Source organism: Erithacus rubecula (assembly GCF_903797595.1).
Source record: "Erithacus rubecula genome assembly, chromosome: 12".
In the NCBI taxonomy this organism is placed as follows: domain Eukaryota; kingdom Metazoa; phylum Chordata; class Aves; order Passeriformes; family Muscicapidae; genus Erithacus; species Erithacus rubecula.
In genome coordinates this window covers 1,777,688-1,792,595 of record NC_136664.1, presented here as the reverse complement: position 1 = coordinate 1,792,595, position 14,908 = coordinate 1,777,688, and the positions used below count along the sequence as shown (strand labels likewise).

Sequence of the window (14,908 nt, the reverse complement as noted above, 5' to 3'; positions counted from 1 at the left end):
TGATTTATTGTGTGATGTCTTGAGAGGCTGAGCTGGAGCTGGACAGAGTTAAAGGAATAAAATAGAGATTTATTAAAAGGCTTTCAAAGGATTCACCTTGGGCAGTGCAAGAGCAAATCAGGAGTTTTCACTTTTATCAGTTTGATAAAAAAACATTTTAAAATTTTGCTCCATTCCCATATTGGGTTCACTGTCCAATCCCACTCCAGGTTCTGCAGTCTCAGATTCTCTCCCCAATTCTCTGTTTGCATTTTTGGGGCTGAAGCTGCAGCATGTCCTTGGTTCTGGGGCTGCACAAGAATTATTCTGTGTGACTGAGCTGGGAGGAAAACTTGGAACACTTGATAAAATCCAGAGTGCAGAATCTGGAAAATAAAAAAGATCAAACATAAAAAGCTGCTGTCAAACCTTAGCAGAAGAGCAGAGAGAACAGAATGACTCTGGGTGTTGCCACAAATCAAGAGAGAGGAATTTGAAAAGAAAAAAAAAAATCAATTTTGTCCCTTCCCAAATCCCACCATGGAACAGTTGTGGCAGGTTGGAAAAGCCCCAAACTCAGGGAACTTCTTCTTCCAGGGAGATTTTCCAATTTCAAACCATTTGCTGCCCCCTCATTTGGGTCCTTTTACATTATTTGGAGTAGAGAAGTAGCAGCTGAGGAAATCTGGAATTCTGGCTGCTGGAAATTCAGGATTTTTAGTGACTCACCTAAAAATAAGCAGATAAAATCATCCAGGAGTGACTTTCTCCTGTTCTCTTTGAAAATATCATTATTTGGAGTAGAGAAGTAGCAGCTGAGGAAATCTGGAATTCTGGCTGTTGGAAATTCAGGATTTTTAATGACTCACCTAAAAATAAGCAGATAAAACCATCCAGGAGTGACTTTTTTGAAAATATTTTCAAGGTACTTCAGCTGTAAAAGTTTTCATTAGAGCTGCTCCATGGTGAAAATTTAATTTTAAAGATTTTTCTTTTAAGTTTTGGTGGGGTTATTTTACTGAAAAAAACCCAAAATATTTTCCTTTTGCATGTGTTGTGTTCCTTGTTCATTTGAATGGGAAGGCAGTGGAATCCATCTGCAGTTTGCTGTCAAAGCTGATTTTTTTTCAACCTCTGTCCCTGATCTTTAAAAGAGCAGAATTTGGTCTCACTGATGACAGTTGGATAATGAAAAAGGAATGACACCCCTCCAGAGCCAGAGTGAGCATTCCATGCTTTTAACAGTTTTAATCTGATTTCCTGTCCCATTAATCAGCCTCAGCCAGATTGTTTTGTAAGTATTTATTGTTAGGTTGGGGTTTTTTTGTTTTTTTGGGTTTTTTTTTTTCTGTCTGAAATATCAAATAAGAAGGGTTTTCCTTTCATGTCTCAGAGAAATATAAATTATCAAATTGCAAAAGTGGGATTCAACTTCCCAGACTTTGTCAATACTGAGATTTTGACATTCCTCCTTTTCACTTCTTTAATTATTGACATTTCCAAGGAAATCTGTGGTTTTATCTCTTTGGAATTTCCTACAATGAAAAACTCAAATACTTTAAATTGGGGATTAGTGCAAAAAAAGAGAAGTAAATTCCCAAAGAAAATCACCAATATTTAAATCATTCCCTGGAGGTGAATTAAACATCTTGAAATCTCTTTTGCTTCGATGGGAAAACACAAATCAGAAATTGATTTTCCCAACAATTCTGCATCCATGGCACCCCTCAACCTTTAAACCAAATATTTGCAAGTACTGATAATGAAAAATATTTTAAAAATCAAATTCTTGAGCCACTGGCTTGGCTTTTATTAGCCAGGCCTTGATGTCAGTACAAGAAGTGCCATTCCTTGGGAATTTTTTCTGAATTCATTCAAATGCCAGATGAGCTCCAAATGTTGATTTGTTTTCCTTTTATTAAAATGATAAATGGATTTGTCATCTGTTTGCCTTTTGCCTGTAATTATGATTAAAGCAGAAATTGGTGCAAAATGTTTGAATAAACTAAAAAATAAAAACCCACTGGGTTCTTTTTGACCCAGCAGAGTGCAAAAAGCAAAAGCTACAAAAATTCCCAGATTTTTTTTTTTTCCTAATTTGGAAAAAAATTAAGTTATTTGTTTCAGGGAGAAAAGATTGTAATATCATGGAATCATGGGATGGTTTTAAAGGGATTTCAAGAAGGAATTCCACCCATGCCATGGGCAGGGACACTTTTTATTATCCCAGATTTTTCCAACCTGGCCATGGACACTTCCAGGGATGGGACATCCACAACTTCTCCTCACCAGCAGTAAAAGTAGGGAAATAAAACAGCAAAACCACCAAAAAAATGTTAATTTTTCAATATATAACCTCCAATAGATCAGAATTAAATATTCTGAGAGGGGAAAAATGAAAGTACAAATTCTTTTCAGCATTAAGAAAATAATTAAAAATCAATTTGGCTTCAGAATGATGCTAAAAAAGGAGGAGAGATTTGGGAGCAGCTGCTGGAACAGGGATGGATGTGTTTGGCTCCATGCTCCATTAAATTTTATGGCTGATCTGACATGAATTCCTGGCAGGAATGAGCCATTCTCTGTATTCCATTTTCCTCCAAGGGGGCTCAGGTGTGTGCCCTGCTCAGCTGGAATGGAAATCCCAGCAAAACACCAGCACTTCTGGCATTTTATCCCTTATTCTTAAAGAAAATGGCTTTAAAATTCAATTTTCCCCCTCACCTCTGCAGTTCTGGGCAGTGCAAAGCTCTGAGTGTAGCAAATTGTTGGGAGAATTGTTCCTTAGAAAGGAAAAAATTGGAAGCAATAATTTGTTTTTTTCTGACCAATAAACAGGTGCTGCATGGAATGCAAAGAGAATTTGAGGGAATGTTTGTTATCAGGACTGGGTGTGCTCCTCTAATTAAACTGAGCAAAGTTTTACAATTAATTAATTAAATGAGCTGGAGGTTAACACAGAGTGGGGTCCTGGAGCATCCCAAGGAATTCCCATTCCTCAGAGAGGGAATTCTGAGTCTGATCCTGATCCTGATCCTGATCCTGATCCTGATTCTGGTTCTGATTCTGATCCTGATCCTGATCCTGGTTCTGATCCTGATCCTGATCCTGATCCTGTTTCTGCCTGGGAGATTTTGGAATACAAACATTTTCTAAGCACTCAAACCATTCAATAGCAGAGTTCAGCCCAGCCCTGATCACTGAGCAATTAAAGTGATGCTCCCTCCATTAGGAAACACTGGAAATATCTAAAAACTAAACAGATATTTATTGGATATAAGAGAATTTAGAGGGTGAATTCCAGATAAAAACCCAGGGTTTATTTTTGGGGTTGGACTCAGTGCTGACAGGAGCCTTTGAGAGCTGACAGAGTTTTTGTGTTGACAGAACCCAATTCTTTGGTTTTTCTCAGTTTTTTTAGGACTCCAGTATTTTATTCTTTGTGAGTATCTTGGTTCTATATTCAAATTTTCATGTTGGTTCAGAATTATTTTGATGCTGAAATTGTTTTACCTGTGAAAAAACAGGTAAAAAATGGATTTTCTGCTCTTAAGATTATCTAGAACTGCCTTGAGAATGAGCTGAAACAATTTTATCCCATTCTTTGACCTTTCTCAGCTGCTCTTTTTAGGTCAAACCTCAGACTTTCTCCACTCCTACATTTTATTTACAATATTCATCCATATGTTTAATCAGGGCCTGGTTTTTCCCTCAGGAAAGTCTTTGGCATCTTTTTTCTTGAGTTGCTCCAGGAAAATTTTGGCTCCTCCAGGATCTTTCAGTGCTGCTCTGTGTTCTTCACCCATCAAAGGCTGCCTGGCTCCTTCTTCCCTCCCATTCCTCCTGGAATTCCTCCTGGAATTCCTGCCCTTGCTGGGTTTGGAATCTGCTCCTGCCACTTTTAGGGGACAAATTCCAAAAACCTCACAGCTTTTCCTAAATTCACAAGGATTTGGGCAACTCCTGCCCGTGGTGATTGCAGGGAAAACCTTTTATCCCCCCCAGGTTCTGGCAGAGGAGCAGAGATGTGATCTCACATGGTGACCTCATGTAAAAATCACCACCTGGAAAAAGATCACTGAACACCAGGATGTCACTGGGTTTTTTTTTTTCCTTCTGATTTTCTGCTTTGATAGTGCTGGTGATTTTTGTATTGAATTATTTGAGGTAATTTTCCTCATCAATATCAGATTTTTCATTATACATCAGCCCTGACATGTCCTATAATCAATTTTTCTCCCACAGCTTCACTTGGGAGAAATGTGAGAGCTCCAAGATCTTTATTTTAGGAAAAATTTACATTGTGCCAGGTCACCCTCCTCCACCATCAAGGTGCAATATTTGGGGGACTGCACTTTTAAAAGCTGAATTTTTAGGACAAAACTCAGAGTAAAGATTATTCTGAGGGTTTGTTTTTTTTTTTTTTTTGTGAAGCCAACTTGGAACAGGAAATACAATTTGTAAAAAGCCCAGCCCAAATGTGCACATGTGATTTCTCAAGGATCTGATGGATGGATGAATTCCATGTGGTCCAAGATACACCAGGAAAATTGAGGGATATCCACAGAGGGGGAGCAGAGGATGTAAAACATGCATTGGAGGGAAAATTTGGTACAGGAGAAAATTGAAAAAAGAAATGGATTGAGCCCAGCTTGAGGGCTGGGCAGGAATTGCTGCTTGGGACACATATTTTTAATTTTCTTTTAACTCTGAAAGAAGAAGATAACTGGGAAATGGGGTCAAGGAAAAGGGAGCAGTGCTGCATTTAGGAGCACCTGAGATGCATTTTTACCCTCTAAGGCAGGAGGTGCTAAAAGTGGTTGAAATTATAGAAATCCCTGTGACTGAGCAAAATTCCAGAAGGTTTTTTTGTCAGTTCTGAAGGGATTTTTTATTGTTTCTGTGGTAAGAGATGAGGTTGTGATAATGAGCTCATGGGAGATCCTCAGGAGCAAAATGCTCTTTAAAATATTGGGATTTTTCCATCAAAACCCAGCACTGGGTTAGGGATAAAACTGAGGCTGCAGCTCTAGAATCATGGAATGGTTTGGGCTGGAAGGGACCTGAAAATTCATCCCATCCCAGCCCTGCCATGGCAGGGACACCTTCCACCATCCCAGGGGACAACCCCAATTCCCAGCTGCTCTGGGAATCCCATCCCAACCCCTCCTCACCCCAATATTTTCCCAATTTCTTCCCAATATCCCATCTATCCCTGCATTCTATCAATTTAAACCCTCATTTTCCCTCATCCTGTCATCCCATGCCCTTGTCTAGGTCCCTCTCCAGCTCCCTGAGGTGCTGGAAAGGCTCCTGGGCTCAAGCAGGAATTCCAAATACTCCAGGAAAAAAAAGACCTGGAGCTACAAAGTGGATCAGAGAGCTGGAGCTGAGCAGGAATAGATTTGTGAAATATTTCATTTGGATGAATCCAGCAGCTCTTCCTCCTCAGGAGGACACAAGGGTCACAACAACATCCCCTGAGAGGCACAATTATATTTTTATTTGTGTTTTACTCTCTTTAAACCAGACAGCTCTGTCAGATTCTCCCTGGAGCTCAGCTGAAGCCCTGTTGAGTTTTGCAGCCTGGTTTTGCTCACACAGAGCAGCCATGGCCAAGGGACAGCCCAGGGGGATAGTTTGGGCTGCCAGAAGGATTTCTGGGCTGGATTTCTGTTGGTTGGGATCTGTAGTGTTGGGTTAGAAAAATCTCTGTTGAGCCTGAGCAGGAGTGTCACTGTTTTGGAAGTGCTGTCAGATGGGAGGAGTGATAAATAATCCTGTGGAATGGGGGTCAGTGCTCTGGGAAGGACCAGGCTGGAGGTGCTGGGGGCTTCAAAATGTCCAGGTTGGGACACAGGGAGAGGCTGGAAGCAGGAAAGGAGGATTTTGGAACAGGCTGAGCCTGGAGCAGAGCAAAGAATGAAAGCAGGGAGGAGGAAAGAAGGAACACTGATTTTCCATGTATTCAAAAGAGGTGTGAAATCTCTTTGGAAAGAAGCTGAGTTGAAAGTTTAAAAAAGGGACAAAGGGAAAAAATCTCCATGGGAAGCAGCAAATCCCTGGGTTGGATCTGGAGCCCCTTTGGAGGATGCAGAAAGGTCACCCTGGAGGTGCAGCTGCCCCTCCTGGGCTGTCCTAGACAGGGGAGAGATGCAGAGGAGATTCCTCTGTCTGGATCAGCAGCCAAGGAATGTGAGGGATAAAGATAACTTGTGGGATAATTATAAATGCACAAATTCCTCACCCTGCTCCCCTCAATGCAATGAAACACAGGAAGCCCCAGGACTGAGACAGCACCAGAATGGTTTAAAATTTCTGCCTTTTTGTATTTTACCTCAGTGTCATCAGGAGCCAGAGGTCAGGAACTGGGATGTGGAGTTGGTATAAAATCAGGAATTGGGATGTGGAGTTGGTATAAAATCAGGAACTGGGATGTGGGGTTGGTATAAAATCACAAACTGGGATGTGGGGTTGGTATGAAATCAGGAACTGGGATGTGGGGTTGGTATAAAATCAGGAATTGGGATGTGGGGTTGGTATAAAATCAGGAACTGGGATGTGGGGTAGGTATTAAATCAGGAACTGGGATGTGGAGTTGGTATGAAATCAGGAATTGGGATGTGGAGTTGGTATGAAATCAGGAAATGGGATGTGGGGTTGGTATGAAATTAGGAATTGGGATGTGGGGTTGGGATAAAAGGATTGTGCAGCAGTGCAGTGAAGGGCAGGAGGAGGGTTTGGCTCTGCTGCAGCCTGGGGGAAGTTTCCCTGCCCCAGTTGAGGGTCCAGCTGAGCCCTGGGTGATGCCCAGTGGGATGTGGCTTTGCTGCTTTGCTGCTGCTCCAGGACTCCCAGTGAAACACAGGACTGGGAGACACTGGATGTTTGCAGATGTTGTTCCCTGAGCTTTTGCCAAGAGCTCAGTGGAACAAAGAGCAGAGTTAAATTTAGCCTGTGACAACCTGATCAAAACCAACTCAGAAAGGCAAAGCCTGTCCAGCTCCAGACCCTGAGTGGCCTCCAGAGCTGCCACAGGGTTGGGATTTTGTGGAAAACATTCCAACTCCTGCAGCAGGAGGCTCAAGGCAGCTGCTCTGCTGCTCTCCTGTGTCAGTGGGAGCTCAGCAGCCTGGGAATGCCTCAAGATTTTATTGAAGGTACAAACCCAGGGGTTTTGTGGAATGGTTTGGTTGAAAAGGACCTTAAAATTCATCTCAGCCATTGCAGGGACACCTTCCACCATCCCAGGCTGCTCCAATGTGGCCTTGGACACTTCCAGGGATGCAGGGGCAGCCACAGCTCCTCTGGACACTCTCCCAGGGAGGAATTCCTTCCCAAAATCCCACCTAGCCCTGTCCTCTGGCACCCTTTCCATGGGGGAATTCCTGCTGATGTCCAGCCTGAGTCTCCTTCTGTCCCCATTCCCTGGAGCAGAGCCTGACCTGGGGCTGTCCCCTCCTGCCAGGAATTTTTAGGGAGCAGAGCCCCATTTTCCCCTCATGGCTCCAGCACTGACACAGAACATTTTTCCCTTCTGAAACAGAAAAAAGGTAACCACAAAGGCACTGTGAATATTCCACTCTGTGCTCATGTCAGGCTGAAGATGTGCTGCTGAACAGGGCTTGGTGCAGGGAAAAGCTCCTTCATCCCAGAGCCAGCTGGAAAAGGGAACACAAACCCAGCACACAGCTCCTTCAGCTTCCCTTGGAATGGAGGAGATCCAGCTGTGCCAGCTGTGCAGAGCCACCTGTGCTGCCCTGTCCCTCTGAGCACCCAGGAGGAGGAGGAGGTGACACCTGTGCAGCCCTCCAGCTTTCATTTCTCCCCATGGATCAAGGGGATAAATATTTATCAGGATCAAGCTGATTAATATTTCCAATTGTTCTGTGTGCATTAAGTTGCTCTGCAGGGCCAGATCAGTGCAGCAGCACTGGGCAGGATTGTCCCTGTCACCTGGGCAGGATTGTCCCTGTCACCTGGGCAAGAATTGTCTGTCACCTGGGCAGGATTGTCCCTGTCAACCTGGGCAGGATTGTCAGTCTGGGCAGGATTGTCCCTGTCACCTGGGCAGGATTGTCCCTGTCAGTCTGTGAAGGATTGTCCCTGTCAGCCTGGGCAGGATTGTCAGTCTGGGCAGGATTGTCAGTCTGGGCAGGATTGTCCCTGTCACTTGGACAGGATTGTCTCTGTCACCCTGGGCAGGATTGTCCCTGTCACCTGGGCAGGATTGTCTCTGTCACCTGGGCAGGATTGTCTCTGTCACCTGGGCAGGATTGTCCCTGTCAGTCTGTGCAGGATTGTCTCTGTCACCCTGGGCAGGATTGTCCCTGTCAGTCTGTGCAGGATTGTCCCTGTCACCTGGACAGGATTGTCCCTGTCACCTGTGCAGGATTGTCTCTGTCACCCTGGGCAGGATTGTCCCTGTCACCCTGGGCAGGATTGTCCCTGTCACCCTGGGCAGGATTGTCTCTGTCACCTGGGCAGGATTGTCCCTGTCACCTGTGCAGGATTGTCCCTGTCACCTGGGCAGGATTGTCTCTGTCACCCTGGGCAGGATTGTCCCTGTCACCTGGGCAGGATTGTCCCTGTCACCTGGGCAAGAATTGTCTGTCAGTCTGGGCAGGATTGTCCCTGTCACCTGGGCAGGATTGTCCCTGTCACCTGGGCAAGAATTGTCTGTCAGTCTGGGCAGGATTGTCCCTGTCACCTGGGCAGGATTGTCCCTGTCACCTGGGCAGGATTGTCAGTCTGGGCAGGATTGTCCCTGTCACCTGGGCAGGATTGTCTCTGTCACCTGGGCAGGATTGTCCCTGTCACCTGGGCAGGATTGTCCCTGTCACCCTGGGCAGGATTGTCCCTGTCAGTCTGTGCAGGATTGTCTCTGTCAGCCTGGGCAGGATTGTCACCCTGGGCAGGATTGTCCCTGTCACCTGGACAGGATTGTCTCTGTCAGTCTGGGCAGGATTGTCCCTGTCAGTCTGTGCAGGATTGTCTCTGTCAGCCTGGGCAGGATTGTCCCTGTCAGTCTGGGCAGGATTGTCCCTGTCACCCTGGGCAGGATTGTCTCTGTCAGTCTGGGCAGGATTGTCCCTGTCAGTCTGGGCAGGATTGTCCCTGTCACTTGGGCAGGATTGTCCCTGTCAGTCTGGGCAGGATTGTCTCTGTCACCTGGGCAGGATTGTCCCTGTCACCTGGGCAGGATTGTCTCTGTCAGTCTGGGCAGGATTGTCCCTGTCACCTGGGCAGGATTGTCCCTGTCACCTGGGCAGGATTGTCTCTGTCACCTGGGCAGGATTGTCTCTGTCAGTCTGGGCAGGATTGTCCCTGTCACCTGGGCAGGATTGTCCCTGTCACCTGGGCAGGATTGTCTCTGTCACCTGGGCAGGATTGTCTCTGTCAGCCTGGGCAGGATTGTCCCTGTCACCTGGACAGGATTGTCTCTGTCACCTGGGCAGGATTGTCCCTGTCAGTCTGGGCAGGATTGTCCCTGTCACCTGGGCAGGATTGTCTCTGTCAGTCTGGGCAGGATTGTCCCTGTCACCCTGGGCAGGATTGTCCCTGTCACCTGGGCAGGATTGTCTCTGTCAGCCTGGGCAGGATTGTCCCTGTCACCTGGGCAGGATTGTCCCTGTCACCTGGGCAGGATTGTCTCTGTCAGTCTGGGCATCATCTCTGCAGCAGATTTTATTCATTAGCCCCAGAGAGGAGGCAGAGGGAGGATTTCACAACACAGTCAACAAAGTTTGTGGCTCCACGTTCCTGTCAGTGCTGTGGCTGCAGTGCAGCAGGGTGAGGATGGCAGATACCACAAACTTCTCAGTAATTTCAGGATGAATCATTCCCTTCTTGGAATAACTTTAATGGAAAAGCAGGATCCGACCTGATGAGAAAAATGTGCGAAAAAACTTTTCTTTCTTGCCTCGTTGAAATGTTGTTTTATTATTTTTTTTCTCCAGACTATTTTTATCCATGAGCACTTGGAGAAAGCTTTGAAACTTCAGAGTTGTAACATTTGTGGAATTAGAGCACTTGGATGAGTTGATTTTTTTTTTTTTTTTTTAAGGAGCAGTGAAGTTCCAGCCAATTAGAAAAGAAAATTATTTGTGTCTGGGATAGTTTGCTTTAAATTTTAAACAATTTCAGCAGCTTATGGAGGGTTAGGAAGTGGTTGGATTTCCTTCTGAAGAGATAGAACATCCTTTTTAATATATTTCACAGCAACATCAGATGTTAAAAACTTCAGAGGGTTTCTAGCTCAGCAGTAATTCCCTGGTTTTGCATGAAGCACTGGATTAAATTCCCTCACATCTTCCTCAGTTACTCTCTCATTCCTTGGACAATTTTCTCTTGATGATTTCAAAACAGTGAACAAGTGAAAACCACGAGTTTTTTCACCAGTTCAGTGAAGATCAATTTAGTGACTCCCATTTGTAAGAGAAATATTGACACACTTTGTTGTTTTAGGGCTTGGATTTATGGCTCTTGGGGGTGGAATCCATTCCTTAATGCCACATAATCCATGGAGTGCTGCTCACAAAAGCAGAAATTGCTGCTGCTGCTGCCACTGCAAAAGTGTAACTTGAGAAAAAGTCCCCTCACTGATGGTCTGAGGGAGAACAGCCACCAAAAGTAATTACACAAAAAAAAAAAAAAAAAACCAAAAAAAGAGGCTTAATATCACTTAATATGTGATATTTTACCAGTTTAAAAGCTGAGTCAGTCCAAAAATGTACCTATAAAACATGAACACACACAGTGTGCAGCCTATGGCAGGGAGGGAGGGTTTAGTTTGGATTTTAGGGAATTTTCCATGTGGAAAAAGTTTTAAAACAGCTTCTGTGGGCAACCCCAGGCAGAGGTGGATTCCCCTGGAATTGTGGAAAAAACGTGGATGTGGCACTTGGCACAGGGTTGGTGCTGCTGGGTGATGCTTGCTCTTTTCCAGTCTCAACAATTCCATAATTTTTTGGATTATTGTCCTGCAATTCAATTTGCCAGGTGGGATTCATTCTGGTAATTTGAAGGAATTTGAAGGCAAAACTGATATTTTATAGAAAAATGGAAATTATAACATTTCTGACTCTGGAAAGGACCTTGATGCTGCTCCATCCCAAATTTCTGAGCTTTGAGTTTGGTGATGTGACCCTGTTCATAATCAGGAAATTTTCATCTCAATTCCACTTTTGAGTGATTTTTTTTTTTTTTTTCTCTGAGTGTCCAGAACCAGTTTTTAACTCCATGGGGTTATCCTTGGATTTTATGCAGCAGTGAAAAGAGATCTGGGGGTTGTCCTGTGCCAGCTGAATTCCAGGGAAGCACAAATGGGATTTTGGCCTCTCAGATATTTTTTTTTGGTGGTTCCCCCATTTTATTTTTTGGTCTCTCAGGTTGCTCAGTTCAAATCCCACTTTGGGCAAACCTTGGAAGTGGCTTCCCTTCCCCCTCCCATTTTTAGAGCACCTTGAGCCGTGTAGAAAAAAAAATCAGGAAATATTTTATGCAGGAATTTATATAGATCAAAGAATAGGGAGCAAAAATTCCCTTTGATTTACAGGTTTACAGTGATTTTCCCCACACAATCTTTTACTCCTCCGTGTCAGGCACTCGAGACAAAATCCTGTCTTTGCTGATGAGACTTGGCCAAAAGTCAGCTGGAAAACTCTGCTATTTATCCACTGAGGAAGCAGCTTTTACAAACTTTCCTGCAGGAATTCAGCTAAGTGTTTTCTTTAAATGAATTTATTTCCAGAGCCACGTTGTTACAACATCTCAGGCTTCTGGAGCTGCTCCTTGCAGCTCCTTGAAGATCTGCAGCAATCAGGATGATAAAACCAGGGGGAGGGGGAGTTTATCTTGTCTCTTCTTTTAGCTCAGAGGAAATAATTTGTGTATTTTAGCAAGGATGAAAGGTGGGAAATGTGACATCTGATGCCATTCCTGCCACTTGGTGACCTGGAGGAAATTGTTCCCCTCAGTTTTCAGCCCTGCCTGTGCTTGGTGCTGCTGGGCTCCTTCTGCAGGGAATTCTGCAGCTCCTGAAGGATTCCCAACCAATCCCAACCCTGTGCATCACTTTTATTGAAATCCACTAAAAATGAGGTTATCTGGAGCTTACAATAACTGTGAAATCTTTCTGCTGGAAATCAGTGTTGTCCCACTTGTTTGGAAAGATTTTCTCTTCCATTATTCATTGCAGGGGCCTTAAAATGATACTCCAGTGACAAAGCCTCTATTTATTTTTAGACAATTGGCATCCACTTCTGGCTGACCTAGAATGTTTCTTTGATGACAATGCCTGTGATCCAGCTGGGTTTGCTGAATGGTTGCATAAACAAAGGCAGATAGTAAAATGTGGGAAAGAAAAGGCTATTTTTATTATATTAGAGACTGTCCAGCCAGCTCCAGGCCCAGTTTTAAAATGTCATATCTGTAGCCCTGCACTTCAACTAAATGCCCTGATCATCTCCAGAATATCTCTGGAATTTTATCATTATTGGATTGCAGGGTTAGGAGGAGGCTAAGAGGAAAAAAAAAGTTCAGGGTGGAGGTGATCCACAGCAAAAGACAATCAGTTTGGTATCCAGCCTCTTCCTTCCTGAAGAATGTAGGTTAAATACATGGAACTGGGAGGAAAAGCTGAGCTTGATGTTTTCCCCAGTCCCATTTATTCATTTATTGGCCAATTTGTGTTTCATTGCAGCAGCTTCATTTTTAATGGATAATAACATTGCTTGAGGGCAGAGAATTCCAGGTAGGAGAATAAACAAGAAGTCTCATTTTAACTCAGATCATGGAATCACACAAGAGTTTGGGTTGGGAGGGATATTAAAGCTCATCCCACTCCACCTTCCACTATCCCAGCTGGCTCCAAGGCTTTTCCAACACTTCAGGGATCCAGGGGCAGCCACAGCTTCTCCCAGTAAATCCAAAGGGAGTTTCCCTGCTCAGCATCACCACCCAAATCTCCCCCATCAAAAAGAAAAAAAGTTCAAAACTGACACAAATTTCTGGTGCAAGGAGTCAGAGGGCAAAATTTGGCCAGAATTGAAATTCCAGTGTAAATTCAGGGGAAATTTCTGTGTTAATGGGACTTAAGACCAAGTGGCAGAGAACTTCCTTCCATGGATTTATATTTAGGTTCCACATTAGAAATCATAGCACTGGGAAAAACATCCTGATATTCCAGTTCTGGCCATTGTCAGGGTTAACCTGTGCCAGGGAGGGATTGGTTGGATTTTAGGGAAATCCTGGAGCAGCTCCCCAGGGGAATGGTGTCATACCAGAGCTCAGGGAGTGCCCTGAGGACAGGGTGGAATTTTTGGATTGCTCTCAGCAGACCCAGCAAATCTCAGGTTGTGGCCACACCTTGGGCCAAGGAAAACCAAAAACCCAGGAGCTGCAGCAGGAATATAAAAAAAAAAAAAAAACCCAACAAAAATAATTTGGTTTCACAGGTTTTTACATGTCTGCACAAGGATGTTTGTAGGATGTGTGGATTCCCCAGAAGTGCCCCAGCTTTTAACCACCAGCCAGCAGCAGAGATTTATTTATTTCTACCCCATAAAACAATGAGAGCACCCAACAATGCTCTGCAGGAGCATCCTAAAATCAGAATGATGCTGTTTGTCTTGGACTGGGAGCTGTGCAGGATTTATTTAGGAGCCTTTTTGTTTATCTGTTTAAAACAGCCTTTCAGTCAATGCTAAGCTCCACGGCTTTGGTGTAATTTTCCATGGTTCAGACTTGCTGAAGTAATAAATAAAATGTAATAAGAATAAATTATAAATATTTATAAGGCTATTTTTGGCTTTTATGAGGTTCTTAGGATTTTGAATTTAATATCCCAGCCAAAGCTGCACTCAGAGCTTTTCTCTTTCCCATCCAAATGCCTGCTCAGGGTTTTGCAGCCTGGATGGAGTTTGGCTGCCAAAGTTTCACCTGTGGGGATGCCAAGGAAAGCACCCAGAGCAAAATCCAGCCCAGAGCACAGAATTCACCTGCCCCAGCACATTCCTGCTGCCATCCCCTGCCCTGACTCACCTGACACACCAGGTGTGTCAGATAAGGTTTGCTGGAAAAATATCAGGGGGAAAAAAAAAGGTAAAAATAATTGTAAGGTTTCTAGAAAAGTTGTTTTTAGAAATTATTTTCTGTGCTTGCATTTGAATCACAAATAATTCCATGCAATTTGCTTTAATTGATATTTTCTGTGCTTTTTTAAAAAAAATTTGGGTTTGATTTAGATGGAAAAAAATGTGGGGGTTGGTGCTAAAATAGCAATAAATAATAGCAATAGCAAATTAAAAAAAAATCTTTGTTTTGGCTTAATTGAAGACCCCAACTTCTTCTCTGGAAGAAATTGATTATGTTAAGTGTTAATTAACAATAAGCAGGTGGTTTGGGGCAGCCAAAACTTTCCATGGTTCCATGAGATCTGGGTGATGGATCCCAGCAGAGCTTCCCCACCTCTCCTGTGCTGGGCAAAGAAAATCCTTTAGAATGGAAAAAAAAAAAAAAGCAGAATTCATGTTCCAGAATCCTCCTGGAAAAAGAGACAAACAGCTGATTTTTCATGTTAACCTTTATTTGGGGAAAATAATATCCCACAGCCTATGTGGAAAAAAAAAGGAACCTTTGGCAATACCCTCATTAAAGCTGATTTTTGCAAAGTTTTAATGAATTCCTGCCAAAGAAGAGAGAGCAGGTTGGATGCTTTTGACTGTTAAGAAATGGGAAAATAACAAATGTATCCCTGATCCCTGAAGTAATTCATTCTCTGGGTAACATTCTTCATTGATAAGTCCATTTTTTATTTTGAAGAATGATCTCAAAGCAAGCCAGAAGTTAATAGATGAAAGGAAATTTGTAGAAATACCCTACTGAATTCATGGTCTCTGGTAGGATTTGCCTGTTTATTAATATTGTG

The 14,908-nt window shown here is 43.6% G+C and overlaps 1 protein-coding gene across 3 annotated transcripts in view; it reads left to right on the top strand.

Moving 5' to 3' along the window:
* Window positions 1-14,908, top strand: part of BANP (BTG3 associated nuclear protein) — a 114,897-nt gene that overhangs the window by 67,397 nt on the left and 32,592 nt on the right. Inside the window, exon 12 of one of the 3 annotated variants that reach the window (XM_079316011.1) lies at window positions 9,939-10,034. The exons of the other annotated variants lie outside the window; for them this stretch is intronic. Within the exon in view, the coding sequence (XP_079172137.1) occupies window positions 9,939-10,019 (81 nt within the window). The 3' untranslated portion in view covers window positions 10,020-10,034. Of the gene's footprint in view, window positions 1-9,938; window positions 10,035-14,908 lie in introns of those variants that run through there. 3 annotated transcript variants of the gene reach the window in all.